At 39.5% G+C, this 18,947-nt stretch overlaps 1 protein-coding gene across 1 annotated transcript in view; it reads left to right on the forward strand.

The window, feature by feature from the left end:
- The window catches only part of LOC124795878, a 363,347-nt gene that overhangs the window by 319,177 nt on the left and 25,223 nt on the right, over positions 1–18,947 (forward strand). Inside the window, 3 exon segments of the mRNA XM_047259992.1 lie at positions 5,132–5,215; positions 8,963–9,118; positions 9,200–9,337. Of these exon segments, the coding sequence (XP_047115948.1) occupies positions 5,132–5,215; positions 8,963–9,118; positions 9,200–9,337 (378 nt within the window).

Consider the following 18,947-nt stretch of genomic DNA (forward strand, 5'->3'; position numbering starts at 1 on the left):
CTGAATCTGACAAACATGACAGAGGCAGCTATTAACGTATGGCAGATTGACAGGGAGATTACTGAACAACCTGAACCGCAGGTTGCTTTAACCCACCCCTACTCCACAAGGGAAAAACGGACCACCCAATTCATAAATAACCACCTTCTGGTGGGTGGGAAAATGGAGAAGAATGGTGGGACGACCCCAAAACAAAGCGGCTGGTGACCGCACCAAGAAAACAAGTAGAATTTAACAAGTAAATAAAACAACATATCTCCAACCACTTAACCTTCTAATAAACTGCAATTTCTGGTGAAGACCTGGTGCAGCACCCCCAACGCTCTCCTGAACCATCCGCTGCCAGCCGCTTCAACGGATGCAGGAAGGCGCACCAATCTCCCGTCTCACAGTGTCGCAGCTTGCACCGGCCAGCCCGATGTCGTGGGTTGACGCCTGTTGCTCTCATGTCGACCGTGAAGCCACTACCCCCCCGCTATACGGCGCGTCCCACTGGACTCACATGGCAACCTCACATGCGCCGACGGTCAAGGCAGACAAGTCATCTTGTGTCTCAGTGCGCAACCGATCAATCCAACCGCCAATGACCGCTGCCCAGGCAACTCAAGCAGACTGGCCGCCAGCATTCCGACAACAGGCAGACATTAACTGCCGCACAAATGCGAACGAGAGACAGGCCAGCAACTGGTGACACGAGACTGACCAAGAGACTGACCAAGACTCACTCCGACTGACCAACCTCCCGATCTAACTGCCAATGACCATTGCCTGAACAAACTCAAGCAGACTGGCAGCCTAATACATACCAGCACTCCGGACAACAGACAGACACTGACTGTGACCCGGCTGAGCAGCTGACCAGACTTGCCCCTAGCGAGCTCATAGTGCCCCTTAAATGCACGCGAACAGGCAACCTTCCCCCTCTTCCGCCACAGAGAGACACCAAAACTGCGATTGCCACAGCGGCGCCACCGCCAGAAACGGAGGGCGACTGCTTCACACTAGATGCTGCGGTGCGGTCTTCAAAACAGCAAATTTACTGTAGCTCAATTTCATTACATATTTCTTTCTGTTATTGTCTGTACCATATGAAGCAGCTATTTCTACGTATGGTCCAAGTTTCACCTGACTATGTTACGTGGCAGTGACACATCATGCTGATGTTAGTTTCGTCCTTAAGTTTTGCACATCAGAGTGTATGTCTCTAGTGTACATTCTGAAAACAAATTTTCCTGTACCAAATTCCTGCAAATGGTATATTTTGGAATTCAGTTTCAATGTCAAGTATATATCTTCCCAAATTTAAACTGAGTAAGGCTGCCTGTGATTGGCATACACGAGGAGAGTGTTTGAAATTCCTGTCTGCCCTTCCAGATTCAGGGTTATGGAAAACCTAAATCTGGAAAGACATTAGAGGATTTCAGACCCTCTTCTCTTTTTAAGGTTAACCATAGTTTTCCTGATGCAAGGATACTCTAGAAAGGAAAGACCAATATCATTTGCCATTTTTGCTCAGCCTTAGCGTGTCCCCCATCCCTAATATATTCTACTTCAACATGGTGTTAACACCTACCCTTTCCTTTCTCTTCCCAGATTCAGTGGCAGAATTAAAAAATTGCTCTTGAGGTGAAAATGGCTTCCACTTAACATGTTATGAGGGCATCTTAGAGAAAAATATATGTAAAAGCAATATTCAATGGATGCAACTGTGGCTCTGCTGGACAATTTTATTTTATAGTCCTGAAATGCCAAAATACAGAAAGAAAACAAAAAATATAATGGAATTAAACACACTGTCAGAAATTTGACCATATGATTTTTCCCCCAATTTGTTACTAACAACATGTTTCCATTGTATACTTTGGTCCAAGATGCACCAAAACAATGCCTTGCATAGCTTCTCTTGCCCGCAATGATCAGATTTCTTCCTAACTGCAGTCTCTTCCTGATGATATCTGACAGGTCTGTTTTCATTGTCATTTCTGCACATCTTGTTTGCCTTCAAGCAATTGACTGCAGATATGGAAACTGTGAGCCCATATCGTCATCATAGGTGAATTATGAGTTTGACCCACACTGCCACCTTCAACATTTCCATATTGTATAAGTGTATTTTTAGTGAACATGTCACTCCAAGTAGCATTCTAGTATCCTGGTTTGTGTCGTATCACATACTGTCCTTCAGAAATTTCTGCAAGACATGGTCAGGTAGTTTTTCCACAGATCTCAAATTGAAGACATATACAGAAAAATGGGCTGACCCTCAGATGTAAAAGCTTGGAGATAAGTGTTGCCATCTGTTGCTGGGTGCGGAAAGTATAAAAATTGACATTGGTCTCACCCCTAAATATCTTAATGTGATATTTAGGGGTGAGACCAATGTCAGTCTTGATAGTTTCCATACCAGCAACAGATGGCAACACTTATCTCCAAACTTTTGCATTTGAGGGTTAGCCCATTTTTTCGCACATTTTCAATTGTACAAGCAACGCCTCGGACAGTTGAAGTGGTTAGCTGCAAAAAAATAGGGAAGGATTTCCTCCACTGCCCAGAGATGTAGTAGAAAATCTCCTTCTTGTTTGGTTCTAATGAAGGCCACAGTTATGAACACTGGCTTGATAAGACAGTCTACCCACCACTTAGTTATTTCATTGAATGCCACTTTCATGTCCAATGCTGCTGAAAGGTCTGCATAGCCTCTAATTGTTTAAGCTTTCAAAATATTTCTCAGCAGCTGTTTGGTTACAATTAGTAGTGCATGGATATTCTGAGGAAATTTCTTTCCTAGCAGCGTATGAGCCACACCACCTCATGCACTGTTTATAAGTTCTTGAAGACCACTGTTTGCCCCTGGAGTTTCAACACAACCAATGAAATGCATGAGTGTGTGCATCCCACTAGCCATAGAACAAACTTGTTACATGCATGAAGTAAGACCCCTGTTAATCCAGCTGCAACTCACTATAATGCCTGGTCTGTCGTAAGCACAACATATTCTTGGCATGCATCAGTTGTGAGTCATTTGACCTCCACCACAGTGTTGAGCATGGTTTCAGGGTGTGAAGGTATCAGGCTGACAAGGGGTGTTTATGCTGGAGCAGTCATAGACCTTAGTGTGTGTCCTTGTTCTTGACACAAATGAGTTTTGAATCCATTGAATTCTGTGCAGTCTTCTTCTGAAACAATGGCACATAGGAACTGGCAATCCAACTGTTGTGCTCTGCAAGCAGATAAGTCTTGCATTTCCAGTACCTGTTGGCACTGCCCTGTTCTTATCATTTCAATTTGTGGCTTTCAAGCTTTCATAGGACCATGATATCTCTGAGCTTCAACATCAGCAACAAAAGGATTTTGAAGCTTTTTTTTTTTATTACACAAGGAATGGTATTCTCTGATTTAGACATTGTAGCAGTATTACTCACAAAGGCAGTCTGGGTTAACAGAAGTAACATGGAACAAGTTGACCATTTGGTCATGAAATTCACCAATCAAAATTATATACTACTGGCTGTATGAGAGCACCATTATTACCAGAGAAACATCCTCAAATATTCCCTTTGGCTGCAGAAATGGCAGCTGATGATGTGAAACAGCAAACTTTATCATATGAGCAGCACACTCCAAAGTCATTTAATTTCCTAATCATTTCTTTCTTTTTCAAAATGATATCAGCTGCAACAAGGAACATGGTCAGGTAATGTATTGTAGCACCTGTAATCATACTTGCGACCACGACAGTAGGCAAGGTGCCATCAAGACTTTCGGATATATGTAACAGCAGTTCTAGCAGTGAAGTACTCACTTCAGAGGACACCAAATTCATTTTTAGGGTCATTCTTTATATATCTATTCTCCTTGGTAGTTTCTTTGTTTTGTTAATGATCTGCGATGCTGTTCTTTCAGTGAAAGAACTATTGTTATCTAGCACAAGCCAAAATTATGAGTATGCTGTATTTCAGAATATGAGTATTCTCACGGTCCCACAGTTGGGTACTGACTCAACATCACAACTAAATGGTCTACCGATTTCTTATTTCTTAAGTACATTCTTATGCTCCAGACTACCACTGCCCTCTGTATATACAGTTTCTTCTTGGCTTCGGCAGCTGCAGCAACATTAAGCTTTCCCATGAATGTACATCTGCTGTTAACATCATATCTAGCATATGTGCAAGCAAATCAGTAACAGCTCCCTTAATTATAATTCTGACTTTGTCCAGGCATTTGACACTCCTCATTGCATGTATCAAGTATAGTATGCTTGAAAGCTTTTTTTACTCTACCCATGATCAACTGTCCTGCCCGATTTAACTGCTCTTCACCAACCAAGATGTTTGCCATCTCTTTCCATTAAGCATTGCATGCCATGAAATATACAATACTGCAGAAAATCAAAAGCTGGAAGTTCAGAATGGTGACATTTTTCCAGTATTTCAATCCCAGATTCTCTTACAGTATTGTGAATATATTTATAAACTTTGTGATATGCCATTTTGATGTGTACATTGATACACAGCCTTTATGACAAAGAATTGTCATATGTGAATCAGCCTGCAATTGTTTTTGGAGGTCAGTGTGCAGTGGCCCTTCTTGTTTTACTTGCAGTGATCATTGACTGGATTCTCTTGCAGCTTACAGTAACCGGTGATTCTGATTCAGACTGGCACAGGAGTTCCTGAGTATTTTCGAAATAGCACATAGACATCTTTGCAATTCTTCACAATCTCCAATCTGTAACAGCAAAAGGAATTATATAGGTAATGTGAGGAAATAATCAAATTTCAAAATAAGTTAACGTTATGTTGTCTGTCTACAGTTACCCAGCACTGCCAAAGTTGCAACCCCTCTGCCCCTGCCCCCCAACCCAGATTTTGTTTACTTGCTGTCTTCTTGAGTGGATTTCCTGATAAAAGTTTGGGAGTAACTCATTTCCACCTCCTAGGTTTCTGATGCCAAACTATGTGATCTAGTTCATACAACATTAAAAAATATTCAAATTTGCCATTTTCTATTAATAGGATATGTCTGTTGGCATTTTGAAAGTACTGTTTATTATATTTATATTTTTGTTTGTATCTGAATTCTGCATTACAATCAAATCAAATGCAAATTACGGCCATCTCTTCTTCAGATTTTGGAGTACACTCCAGCAGATCATCCAGACCACCAGAATTTGCAGGAAGCACTAGCCAAAGCTGAAGAGTTCTGTAGACAGGTAAAGAAATTTTTGTATCATTAGCATCATTAATCTATATTAATATCATGTGTATTGCCACAGTGGTAACACCGGTTCCCGTCAGATCACCGAAGTGAAGCACTGTTGGGCTGGGCTAGCACTTGGATGGGTGACCATCCGGTCTGCCGAGCGCTGTTGACAAGCAGGGTGCACTCAGCTCTTGTGAGGCAAACTGAGGAGCTACTTGATTGAGAAGTAGTGGCTCTGGTCTCGGAATCTGACATACGGCCGGGAGAGTGGTGTGCTGACCACATGCCCCCTCATATCTGCATCCAGTGATGCCTATGATCTGAGGATTTTTTTTTAGTTTTTTTTTTTATTAATATTACATATAGTTGACAGGATTATTTGCAAAACTAAAACATCCACAAATAAAATTTAATGTGACCTTCATTGCTACTGGTGGTGGCAGTGGAGGGGGGGGGGGGGGGGGCTAAAGACTGTAGTGATCACAGGAACTGACATTTCAAGTAGCTGCTACAGGGGGACACTAACTAACCTGAGAGTTTTCTTCATAATGTATTATAAACTAATAAACTACCTCTAAAGGCCAAGGAACATACAAATCACTCAAATTTACTCTCTTCTGATATCAATTAAACACTTGTCCCTCAGTCATCACAATCATCATCATCATCATCATCATCACCAGCCAGTTGACACCCTCTGTTCAATAAAGGACTCCTCCAGACTTCTCTTTTCATTGCACACTTCAGCTATTTACACCCATATTGCTGCTGTATATTTTTAATGCAATACAGTCGCCTTCCACTAGGATGTCATCTCAGTATCAGTCTTTTTTATTTCTTGGAGCTCAGTAAAAAAGCTTCCTTGGTTCAACTGCCATCCATTCATCAGGCTACATGTTCTGTCCACCTCTGTTTCATTCTCAATACTGTCTTAATTACATCTTCAACTCCACTGTATCCACAGATCCATCTTTTATCGTTCTGTCTCTTTTAGGAATTCTCAATGCAGTTATCCACTGTATACCAAACACTTGACTACATTGTTCTGATACTGCAGCCCTTATGTTGAGAGGTTGTGATTGGTCAAGTGGGTGAGAGGTGATTAATGGCTGGGAGAGAGAGGCTGCAAGGGGATGGGATAGGCATATGATACGGAAGAGATTTCCCTGCAGCATGCAGGAGGATTCATTTGTGGCACACAGGGAAGAGGAAGAGTGTGTTGAGAGAAAGGGTATTTAACATAGAGGAAGAGGTACACTGTGGAGAGGAAAATGTGAGTGTAGATTAATAGGGTTAGGTGAGAGGTACGCAATCGGTGTGGAGGTGGATGTGTGACATGGGCTATTAGAGTTTGATGCTAGGAATATTGTAGGTTTGAAAGATGTGTTGCAATGACAGTCCCATCAATGTAAATTAAAGACACTGGTACTGTGTGGACAATCCGTATGACACAGGTTGTGAAGCATCCAAGTCAAGCATGTTGTGCTTAGCAGTATATTCTGCTGCTGGGTGGTCAACTCTGGTCTTGGCCACAGTTTGGCTGTGGTCATTCATACAGGTGAACAGCTGTTTGACAGTCATGCCCACATAGAAGGCAGTACGGAAGTTTCAGTTGAGTTAGTATATGATAATGATTGCATTAATAGATGGGCCTACTTCTGATAAGCTAGGATATGCCTGTGACAGGACATACTGGGTGGATGCATAGGGCATTTTCATGACAGGAAAGAGATGAAACAAAAACCACAGGAGGCACTACATTGCTTAACTTTGAATGACTTTCAGTATCATTTCCATCAATGGGTAAAATTATGAGGCAAGTACATTATGTCTGACATGCTGTTTTGAATATGGTACAATTTTACAAATGTTCTGCAAAATATAAAATTTGAAACTGAAACTGAATAAATCTCATTAATTTTCATATCAACTTCAAAGCGATGGTTCTATAGTTAATAAGAAGCTCATACAATCTCTGTGTATTGCACACCAAACTCGAACTTCTGTAAAGTTTTGGTCTTAATGGGAAAATTACATCACCGAATACTTTTAATACTGTTGCTGAAAGATCCTTGACTTATGAAATGTTTTATTCTTCTACTTTCTGTATAACTATTTCCTCATTCTCTATCAAATAATATTTTATTTTGAAGACACTTCATGTTGATCACACCACTTTTGGAAATAAGTGGTTATTACTTTCCCACTTTGTCAATTGACTGACTGACTGGAAATTTTCATTATTTATACTTAGTTGGACTGGGTCTGTACAGGTATTCATGAAGGAATAAAATTTGGTACAATATATTAGGTTAGTGCATAAGTTTGTAACTTTTTTCCATAAGTTTAATAAACACAACAGATACTCATAATAGAGACTTTAGTCTTCAATAATATATTCTCCTTTAGTACTCACAACAGTCCACCAATACACAGGTAACTTCTCAATTCCATGATTATAAAAATTATGTGGTTTTGAAGTGAAGAACATGTCAAGCCATGGTTGGAGTGCATTTTCATGTGGAAAGAAAGTTCCTTGAAGGTTGTTTGATAGAGAGCAGGAAAGGTGAAAATCTGAGAGGGCAAGATCAAGTGAATAAGGTGGGTATGGAATGACTTCCCACTTCATGAAGGCTTCCTGGTCATTGTTCTTGGATTGTGTGAGCAAGATGTCTCAGTTGTTGACAAGGAATGTCAGCAGTTATGGCTAAAAAAAATTGCACAAATGGCTCCAACCACTATGGGACTTAACATCTGAGGTCATCAGTCCCCTAGGCTTAGAACTACTTAAACCTAACTAACCCAAGGACATCACACACATCCATGCCTGAGGCAGGATTCGAACCTGTGACTGTAGCAGCAGCACAGTTCCAGACTGAAGTGCCTAGAACCTCTCAGCCACAGCGGCCAGCAGGTATGGTTACATCTCGGCGAATTGTATGAGGAGTTGCAACATTGTTTGAGCTCAACCATTCCTTTCTTTTTCTTATGTTAGCATAAGGGCATCAGTTCTCATCACCAGTAATGATGGAGCATCGGAATGGTCAGTATTTTTAACATGCCAAGTGATGAGCAAACAGGGATATGCTTATGACCACTAGCTGTTTTTTGTGATTTTGGCTTAGAGCATGTGGTACCCATACCCCCAATTTTTGAACCTTCCCCATTGCACAAAAATGTTGCATGATGGTGGAATCATCACAGTTCATCACATTTTCCAGTTCCCGTGTATACTGACATGGATCATTGTGGATTAATGTGTTTAAACAATCTTTATCAAATCACAAACACCTTCCTGAACAAAAATCATTAATGTCAAACTGTTCCTTCTTAAAACAAGAAAACTGTTTTCTTTCCATGATTTATCCAACGGTGTTATCCCCATACATGACTGCTGCTGTCACTATTCTGTTGAACTAATATAGATGAATATGTTGGAAATCATCAGATTTCACCACTTGGCACTCCCTTTTTTGGTGTCCACAGCTCCACTTACTGTCTCCAAATGACAAAATAACAATATGTAAACTCAAATAGCAATATTGAATGAACTACAAATAAAAAATAATAGTTGATAAATAAACCATAGCAACTGGAATACCACAATGCAAAACAAAAGCACTATGAACTTATGCACAAATCTATTATAACCACACTCGATGAACTACTCAAATTTTTCTTAACTATATATTGTTTGTACCTATTTTGCCTTACATTGTTTGTACAGAATTAGTGCATTCATGTCTTTTGTTTTCAGGTAAATGAAGGTGTGAGAGAAAAAGAGAACTCAGAACGATTAGAATGGCTTCAGAGGCATATCCATTGTGATGGCTTGGAGGAGCAGTTAATTTTTAATTCTCTTACAAATTCTCTAGGACCCAGAAAATTCCTTCATCATGGCATTCTGCATAAAGTATGTGGAAGAAAACATGAAGATACTTTTTTCTTTTATGATTGCTTACAAAGAAACTAAAATATTTCTTTATTTTATCAGGCTAAAAGTGGGAAAGAACTGGTTGCATTCTTGATGAATGATTTTCTGCTCTTAGCCCAGCCACAAAAATCTCTTGGCAGTAATCACTCATTCTCATTTGAAAGGCATGCTGGTATCTCATTTAAAATCTATAAAAAGGTAAGTGTTGAAACTCATATTTAATTGTTATTTAGCTATAGTTCCATAGAAGATCATGTTTGTACCTCTGAAGCATTTCAAATAGACTAGTTATATTACTTATACAAACTATTATTTCTTGACTGAATATGGCGGTACATGGGTACTAACTTTCTCTATTATTCGAGGAGAGCTGGTGTCAAATCCCATTGTGGTCACATTGTTTCAAGTTCTGTGACATTTTCTTTAAGACATTGTAGGTGAAACTCAGCAACATTTCTATGAAGACATGTTCCATCTCTAACGAACTCATTAACAAGAAGAAAATTAACCACAATAAAGTTTTGGTATCATATTTTTGTTTTTTTTTTTTTTTTCATTAACCTGACCATATATTCCTAGAATCATCAGGGAAACACAATTACTGATAGTTAAAGTATTTTTTCATAAAATGTTTATTTTTTCAGTGTTTACTAATTCAGGGTGTTCACACTGTATTTGATACTCTCATTTGTTTTATATCTGCTCTTTAGGAAAGGGAAGGGTGTTAGGCTTATAAATATTATAATCAATTATCTATCTTGCATGAAATAAGCCATTTATTTAGTCCTATGCTCACAATATTGTTTGCTTAGTTCTTCATTGTTATGTAGTGTAGGTCTGTCAGATTGGTATGACATCCACAGACATTGTCAGTAGTGGCTGATGTCAGAGATTTATGACAATTGGAGCACAATGTATGTGGTATCATCTTAAAAATCATGGTCTCAAAATGAATTGCACTTAAATTATGCTGGGTAGACTTCAGAGTTGAATCAATATAGCTCTGTATGATGCCAGCATATTCTGCACCAGACAAACTCCTTAGTTTCCCTCCTTCTGCACCAAGTAAATATTCTAGAGCCTCTTCACTTGTACAGGCAGTGGCAGATACATATGGGGGTGTGTGTGGGGTGCAACTCCCCCCCTCCCCCTTGTGGGGCCACCTGCATTGCCACCCTCGCTGCCCCCACCAGTCACTCTGCATGCTATTTGTTTGTTTCTTTCATCAGTTGACTCAACTGAATCGAGTTACCGAGTAGTTGTACTTTCCTATGTAGCACGTCTGTCCGCACCATCATATTTTATACATTTCTGTCTGTCACATAGATAGCTAACACACACCTATGAGAAAAGTAGTGGCCATTCTAGTGATCTCAGTACGTTATTCTGTCTGGCATTTGTTCGAGAAAAGTCGCTAATATTCTACTGTTTTCTTGTACATAGCACCTTCAATATGTAGTGTTATAAATGCGGACTATTCACTGAATAGGAAGCTAGTTTACATTCAGAAGCAGAAATATTAAGACTGAAGAATGAATAAGTAAAAAGGTATAGATTTAGCAAGTGCAAGTGGAAGATTAGAGAAGAGTGAGAGTGATCAATTGATTGTGAAGTATTAATTGTAACTTTTTTATATCGAAAGATGACATTGTCTTGTCTATGTGTATTATCAGTTTAAATAAAACTTTCTTAAACTTTGCATGTGAATTGATTATTTTTTATTACGGTAAAAGTAAAGGTAGCTCAAGACATCTTTAGTGCCCCCTCCTTGAGGTTTTTCCATATCCACCACTGTGTATAGGGTGTTCAAAATGCAATACAATCTTATAGGAAAATGTCTAATTACGAAAGTTGTTTAAAGTGACTTCCATTACATGACTCACATAATTGATTATGAGTTTGCTTGTTTTGAAACATATGTTGAATTATTGCACCAACACATTGTTCAATTACTTTTCATAATTTGGAAAAGCATGAGAGTGAGCTCTGTAAAAAGCATACTTAACATATCTCCACAAGAAAGAATCAGGCAGGTATAAATCAGGAAACCAAGGAGGCCTGAACACCCCCAAAATTACTTGTCCATGAAAACACCGATCCGAGCAAGTCATGCTGTTGTTGGTTGCATGAGCTGTATCATAGTCCTTCTGAAAGCATGCACACTTTAGTTGGTCTTAAAGTATAATGCTTACAATGTGTCACACCATCTATATTTAGCACTGACTGTCCACTGTGCCATGAACAAATGTGATGAAAATTTACCTACATGACATTGCACACCACTCACTCATTTGTTGCATGTGCTGAAGGGACTTGTACAGTTCATGTGGATTTTCCATAGCCCTGTATGAATTCTATGCATCCACATACCCATGACAGTGGAACCTTGCCTCATCCAACAAAAAACACTCAGAGTTCTTCCCCGTCTGATGCTACATCTGACATCAACCACTGACTTTCAAAGTTGCATGCTTTTCATTCTCTTCAGGAAAAAGCTTGACAACAGCACAAACTCTGTATAGGTTCATCTTATACCAAGTGGCAGGTGGATGGCAGCATTCAGTTTTCTTTATGTAATTAAGTTAGCATGCCAAGCACACAACAATGGGGCTAGGTATACTTTGATGATATTGTCATGTGACAAGTTTCACTATTATTGCATTATAACACCCTTCATAATAGCCGTGACTTATCTATGAAGTGGGCAACTACACTGGTGCTGAAGATTAGTGTTATACTTTTCATATTGTCCTGAAGGTGTAATAACTTCAAGTTGAACCAATATATTTCAAGGAAGACGCAATACATGAAAGTCACAGATCAAGTAAACAGAGTAAGACATGTGTACACTTTAACAGTCAAATCATAACTGAGTTCAAGTCTAGTGGCCGCTGGCTGGCTGGCCACTGCATGGCTGCTGCATGGCTGGCAGACAGCGCCGCATGTAGAGAACACGCGTAACTGCGCGGCGGCACTTTGAAAGATCGGCGAGTCACAACAGAAGGTTCACACAAAGAAAAGGATTGACGCCAAATGACATTTAGTGCCTTCTTCTAGAACAGTCTGACAAAGAGAATTATGCTGATTTCTTTGATAGTGATGACGCAGCAGAAATAATAGAGGCTGCAGATTATTCCGATGAATCTGAACAATCATGCTATGGTGGGAATGAAGTGAATGAATTACCAAATGATGAGTGCCACTGGATAAATAATCCATTGTGGTGCCAGGTAAAACAGAGCGTAAGAACATAATCTAAGTCTTACTTGGCCCGAAACACAATGCTACAGGAACTAAAGCTGAAATTGAAAGTTTCTCAAATTTTTTGATCCTAAGATAATTGACTGTGTTGTTGCGAACACCAATAGACATATAGATAACAAGATTCATCTGTGTTTTATGCAAGGGACAGAGACTGCAGAAATACTTCTGCTTCTGAAATAATGGCTCTTGTAGGAGCACTGTTTCTCATTGCTGTCCAAAAAGGAGGGTGTGCAAACGTATTAGAGCTGTAGGCATCAAATGGCACAGGAAAGATTATTATCAGGGCACCATTTACCTAAAAGCGCTTTCTGTTCTTGCTCTGGTCACTGAGGTTTGACGATTCTTCAATGACAAAAGAGTGATTTGCAATTGACAAAATTGCTGTCATTCATGATCTCCTCTGCATTTTTTAACAACTGCAGAAAAAACTACAGCCCAGGGGAGCTCACAACCATAGACAAAATACTTGTTCATTTTTGTGGACTTTGTAGTTTTGTGCAGTACATGCCCAATGAGCCTGCCAAGTCTGGTTTGAAGTTGTGCACATTATGCGATAGCAAGCCATTTTACACTAGTAGTTTTGAAGTGTACTGCAGCAAACAGAATCCTGGACTATATCTTGCATCTAAATAGCCTATGGATATTGTGAAGAGATTAGTCGAACCAATCAAGGGCACTTACGGTAATGTAACTACAGACAAGTATTGTAGTAGTTGTCCTATAGTACATTATCTGCTAGAAAATGGGCTAACCATCATAGGGACACTGAAAAAGATCAAGAAGGAAATTCCTCCAGAATTTTTGCCAAACAATTCGTGGGAAACTGGAAACTGTCTTTTCAGATTTTAGGATGACTTCTGTCTTGTTTCATGCTGAATGAAAAGAAACAAGGTTGTGCTTTTTCTGCTGTCAGTGGTGAGACTGATGAAACAGAAATTTCTAAAGGAAAGTTTGCTGTAAAGCCAGACTACAATGCAACCAAAGGTGGTGTAGATATTGTTGATTACATGTGTACATCCTACTCCACACAGAGGACAATAAGAAGTTAGCCCTTGACATTGTTTTTCTAGTATCTGGATATTGCTGGAATTAATTCTCAAGCACTGTTCTTCAAAGACAATCAGATAAAAGATTTGAAAGAAGAACGTACCTCACAAATCTGGCCTTGGCTGTAATGGAGAGTCAGTTGAAAAAAGGGGCTTAACTTGTTATTTTAGCGAGGGACATAAGGATTTCTGTCACCCCATCGATCAGCCGCCATAAGTAACAAAGAGGTGTTAGAAGGTGCTATCTATGTGGTGGTAAAAAACAAAACTACTGTGACTTGCAACAATTGAAAAGATTTGTTTGCAAGCAACACAGCTACAACATTGTGACAGAGCTTCTCCAGAGGAACAAAGTGTGTGATTCGTGATGTGTGTTCATTACTTTTTTTTTTTAGCTGGATGTCTGGTTCTTTATTATGACTAACAGTATTTTCATTTCTCTTCAATACATATTTTTTGTAAAACTTGCTTTAATAAAGGCCTGTAATAGCACTGAAATCTTCATCTATAATGATCTTACTTGTAGCTCAAAACTACTACTATAAATTCTACCAGAAAACTAAAAATATTGTCATTTAAATGGTATTTGATGTTCGGCAGCACTGAGTGCCACATGTGCCCACTGGCGTAATTATCTTCAGCGCTTGCCAAGGGGTTAAACATTCAAACAAGCCTGCAATACTGTGTAGGCACTACCAACAGGAAGACCAGGTGGCTGAATAGATATCGCACAGACTCTGTAGTAATTAGTGAGTTTACAGCTTGGTTATTGATCAGCTTGCTTGGTGTTAGCAGCTTCAGTCAACTATTTTTTGTTGTAGCAATCACGTTTTCTGTCTTCTAGAACTCTTTGTTGAACAACCTTTTGGTGGTGACTTCTGTAGTGCATTTTTACCACACTTTTGAAGGGAATTCTAAGTCATGGCATAATTGGCTCATCTATATATTGAGTACCAATGGACCTATATCTCTAACGTCGATCAGTTGTAGAATTTTGGAACATGTATTATGTTCGAGTATAATGACTTTTCTGGAGACTAGAAATCTACTCTGTAGGAATTAGCATGGGTTTCGAAAAAGATGGTCGTGTGAAACCCAGCTCGTGCTATTCGTCCACGAGACTCAGAGGGCCATAGACACGGGTTCACAGGAAGATGCCGTGTTTCTTGACTTCCGCAAGGCGTTCGATACAGTTCCCCACAGTCGTTTAATGAAAAAAGTAAGAGCATATGGACTATCAGACCAATTGAGTGATTGGATTGAGGAGTTCCTAGATAACAGAACGCAGCATGTCATTCTCAATGGAGAGAAGTCTTCCGAAGTAAGAGTGATTTCAGGTGTGCCGCAGGGAAGTGTTGTAGGACTGTTGCTATTCACAATATAGATAAATGACCTGGTGGATGACATTGGAAGTTTACTGAGGCTTTTTGCAGATGATGCTGTGGTTTATCGAGAGGTTGTAACAATGGACAATTGTACTGAAATGCAGGAGGATCTGCAGCGAATTGATGCATGGTGCAGGGAATGGCAATTGAATCTCAATGTAGACAAGTGTAATGTGCTGCGAATACATAGAAAGATAGATCCCTTATCATTTAGCTACAAAATAGGTCAGCAACTGGAAGCAGTTAATTCCATAAATTATCTGGAAGTACGCATTAGGAGTGATTTAAAATGGAATGATCATATAAAGTTGATCGTCGGTAAAGCAGATGACAGACTGAGATTCATTGGAAGAATCCAAAAGAAATGCAATCTGAAAACAGAGGAAGTAGGTTACAGTACGCTTGTTCGCCCACTGCTTGAATACTGCTTAGCAGTGTGGGATCTGTACCAGATAGGGTTGATAGAAGAGATAGAGAAGATCCAACGGAGAGCAGCGCGCTTTGTTACAGGATCATTTAGTAATCACGAAAGCATTACGGAGATGATAGATAAACTCCAGTGGAAGACTCTGCAGGAGAGACGCTCAGTAGCTCGGTACGAGTTTTTGTTAAAGTTTCGAGAACACACCTTCACCGAAGAGTCAAGCAGTATATTGCTCCCTTCTACGTATAACTCGCAAAGAGACCATGAGGATAAAATCAGAGAGATTAGAGCCCACACAGAAGCATACCGACAATTCTTCTTTCCACGTACAATACAAGACTGGAATAGAAGGAAGAACCGATAGAGGTACTCAGGGTACCCTCCGCCACACACCGTCAGGTGGCTTGCGGAGTATGGATGTAGATGTAGACGTAGACACTTTCTGCCGTAATGAGTAACTTATTTCTTCTTCAGTTAAACAAGAATAACACTAGTACCAATAAGAACATCATCAAATTGTACTCCAGGTAATTCTGGCAGAGATGGTACAGATGGCAAGCAGCTTTCATGAGATCTACCATCCAACTGCAGAAGACTTGACCAACACAGGGAATCATGGGGGCCCATTGGGAGTGAAAATTGACACAGCTGGCTAGCCAAGTCAAGGGAGCTCAACATGTCGTCAAAACTGATGACTCTGATGATGGAGGCAGTTTGTTGTTGTGACACACTGTGTTGGGCAATGCTGTGTGTACATTATAAGAGTTGACTCTGTAATGGTAAAATACGATTCAGAGCACTGGTGATAAATCTATGTATATATACTTTGCAAATCATTGTGGATCATTTGTTGGAGGTTAATTTCCATTGAACGACATATCATGACTGTTCCAATTCCATTTACGTATAGAACAGGGCAGATGACTACTTAAATGCTTCTGTGTGTACTTACCAAGTGAGGTGGTGCAGTGTTTAGCACACTGGACTCGCTTTTGTTGGGACAATGGTTCAAATCCCCATCCGGCCATCCAGATTTAGGTTTTCATGATTTCCCTAAATCACTCCAGCAAATGCCAGGATAGTTCCTTTGAAAAATGGCATGGCTGATTTCCTCCCCTATCCTTTTGTAATCCGAGCTTCTGCTCAGTCTCTAATGACCTCAATGTTGATGGGATTTTAAACTCTAATCTCCCCCCCCCCCCTCTCTCTCTCTCTCTCTCTCTCTCTCTTTTGTGCATTTGAAATAGTGTAATTCTATCTTCAATGTCCCTGTTAAAATGATACAGTCATGGTTGTGGTATATTTTTAGATTCCTCACTTGGGACTGGTTCTTGGTCTTCAAGATCCCTGTGGGAATAACATGTAAGAGGTTGTAACATATTCCTAGATTTGTCAATTGATGCTGGTTCTTGAACTTCGTAAATATGCCATCAAGGGACAACTGGCAAGTTATCTTAAAGTGTCTGGCAGTTCAGGTTTTTCAACATTTTTGTCAAACTCTCCCATAGGTCAAACCAACATATGACCATTCATTCTGAAATTCTTTTTCCATGTTTCGTCTCCCCTGTTAGTCCTGTGTGGTGTGGATATTACGTACTTGAGCAATATTCTAAGAAGTATCACATGAGTATTCTACATCTACATCCGTACTCCACAAGACACTGTGAAGTGAATAGCAGAGGGTACTTCCCGTTGTACGAGTTATTGGGACTTCTTCCTGTTTCTTTCATGTATAGAGAGCATAAATGCCTCTGTACACACAGTAATTAGCAATACATAGGTGGTTGTAGCATATTCATGGAGCCTCAGTTAAAGCTAGGTCTTGAAAATTTGTAAGCAGGCTTTCTCATGATAATTTGCACCTCTCTTCCAGCATCGACCAGTCAACTTTCTTCATCAACTCCATGACACTTTCCCATCGTTCAAACAAACCTGTGACTATTTATCCTGCCATTCAGTGTACATATTCATTATTCTTATTTATCCTATTCGGTACAAGTCCAACACATGTGAGCAGTACCCTAGGATGGATCACATGAGTATGTTATAAGCATTTTCTTTGTAGGCTGATTGACTTCACTACTATTCACCCATGAACCAAAGTCTGCCATCAACTTACCATTTCATGTCCCTACAATTTACACTTTTGTAGTTATACGAGTTGATGAATTCCAACTGTAATTCATTGATATTTTATTCACAAGATACTACCTTTTTTTTCTTTTCAATTTGTGAAATGCAAAATTTTTACATTAACATTTAAAGCCAGTCACCAATCTTTAACATCACTTTTAAATCTTACACTTTCAAACAGTACTCATTATAAATAATGTTCAGCATTATTATTAATATTGCCTACAAGGTCATTAGTATATAACATAGATAGAGTCCCAACGCACTCCTCCAGAGCACACCCGAAGTTAATTCTACATTTGTTTATGACTTACCATCCTAGATAAGTTTCTCTACCAAGTAGTCACAAATTTTACTTAATACACCACATGACCATACTTTTAATAACAAGTTATTCTGAGTCAAATGCTTTTTAGAAGTCAAGAAATGTGGCACGTACCTGTCTGCCTTGATCCTTGCCTTTGAGGATGTCTTGTAAGAATAGTGCAAGTTTGGTTTCTCATGACTGATGTGTTTGGAATCAGTACTATATGGCATGGAGGAGAACATTATGTTTGAGCTCAGAATATATTCTAACAGTATACAACAAAGGAATGTCAAGGAAATTGCATGATAATTTTATGCTACCTTTCTTGTAGGCAGATGACCTGTGCTTTTTTTCCAACTACTGGGCAACAGTTTTTTGTTCAAGGGATCTAAAGTATGTTATGGCGAAAAGAGGGGCTAACTTGGGTGCAAATTCGATGCAGAGTCTGATAGAGATGTCATCAAACCATGGGGCTTTGTACAGTTTTAGTGATTTCAGCTGTTTCTCAACACCACTAATACTAATATCTATATCACTCATTGTTGCAGTGGTGAAAGAATTAAATTGGGCAACAACCCTTGATTTTCATTTCTAAAGGAACATTTGAAAATGGAGTTAAGCATTCTGCTTTTATTTCCTGTCTTGTCCACAAATGTCGCTGCTGAATTTTTTATGTGAAAACTCTCAAAGCTTTTTAAATAAAACAAACTTCATTAAAATTCTACATCTTCATTCTCCATGTCTACATATTTATTTCTCAACATAGTCACTCTGATGACAAACATATCTCCCAATGAGAGACCAGTTTGTTGATACCATCATTGTAGAATATTTTACTGTGTTGACCTTGCCACAACCTCATCTCTGCTTGCACCACTTCACCACTACCACAATGAAGTTCTCGAAGGTGTTCTTTAAGTTTTGGAAACAGATGAAAAACGGACGAGAGCAAGCCAGGACTTTCTGGAGGATGATCAAAGGGAGTTAACCCAAGGTGTTAGATTGCTGCAGGTGTTGCGGTGGTCGTGTATGTTCTGGCATTGTCATGCTGAAGAAGAGGGTGCTCCATGTGTGTACAAACTCTTTAAATTCAGAAGTCAATTACAGCACACTGTTTTTTGCACACCAACATAGTTATGTTACACACTGTCATATTACACACACAATTCAGAGCCCTCTACATCCTCAGTTGTTTGCTGGATGTATTCAAATCTCTGTCTTCCTCTACAGTTTTTGCCCTCTACAGCTC

Source organism: Schistocerca piceifrons, chromosome 1 (assembly GCF_021461385.2).
Source record: "Schistocerca piceifrons isolate TAMUIC-IGC-003096 chromosome 1, iqSchPice1.1, whole genome shotgun sequence".
Classification (NCBI taxonomy): Eukaryota; Metazoa; Arthropoda; class Insecta; order Orthoptera; family Acrididae; genus Schistocerca; species Schistocerca piceifrons.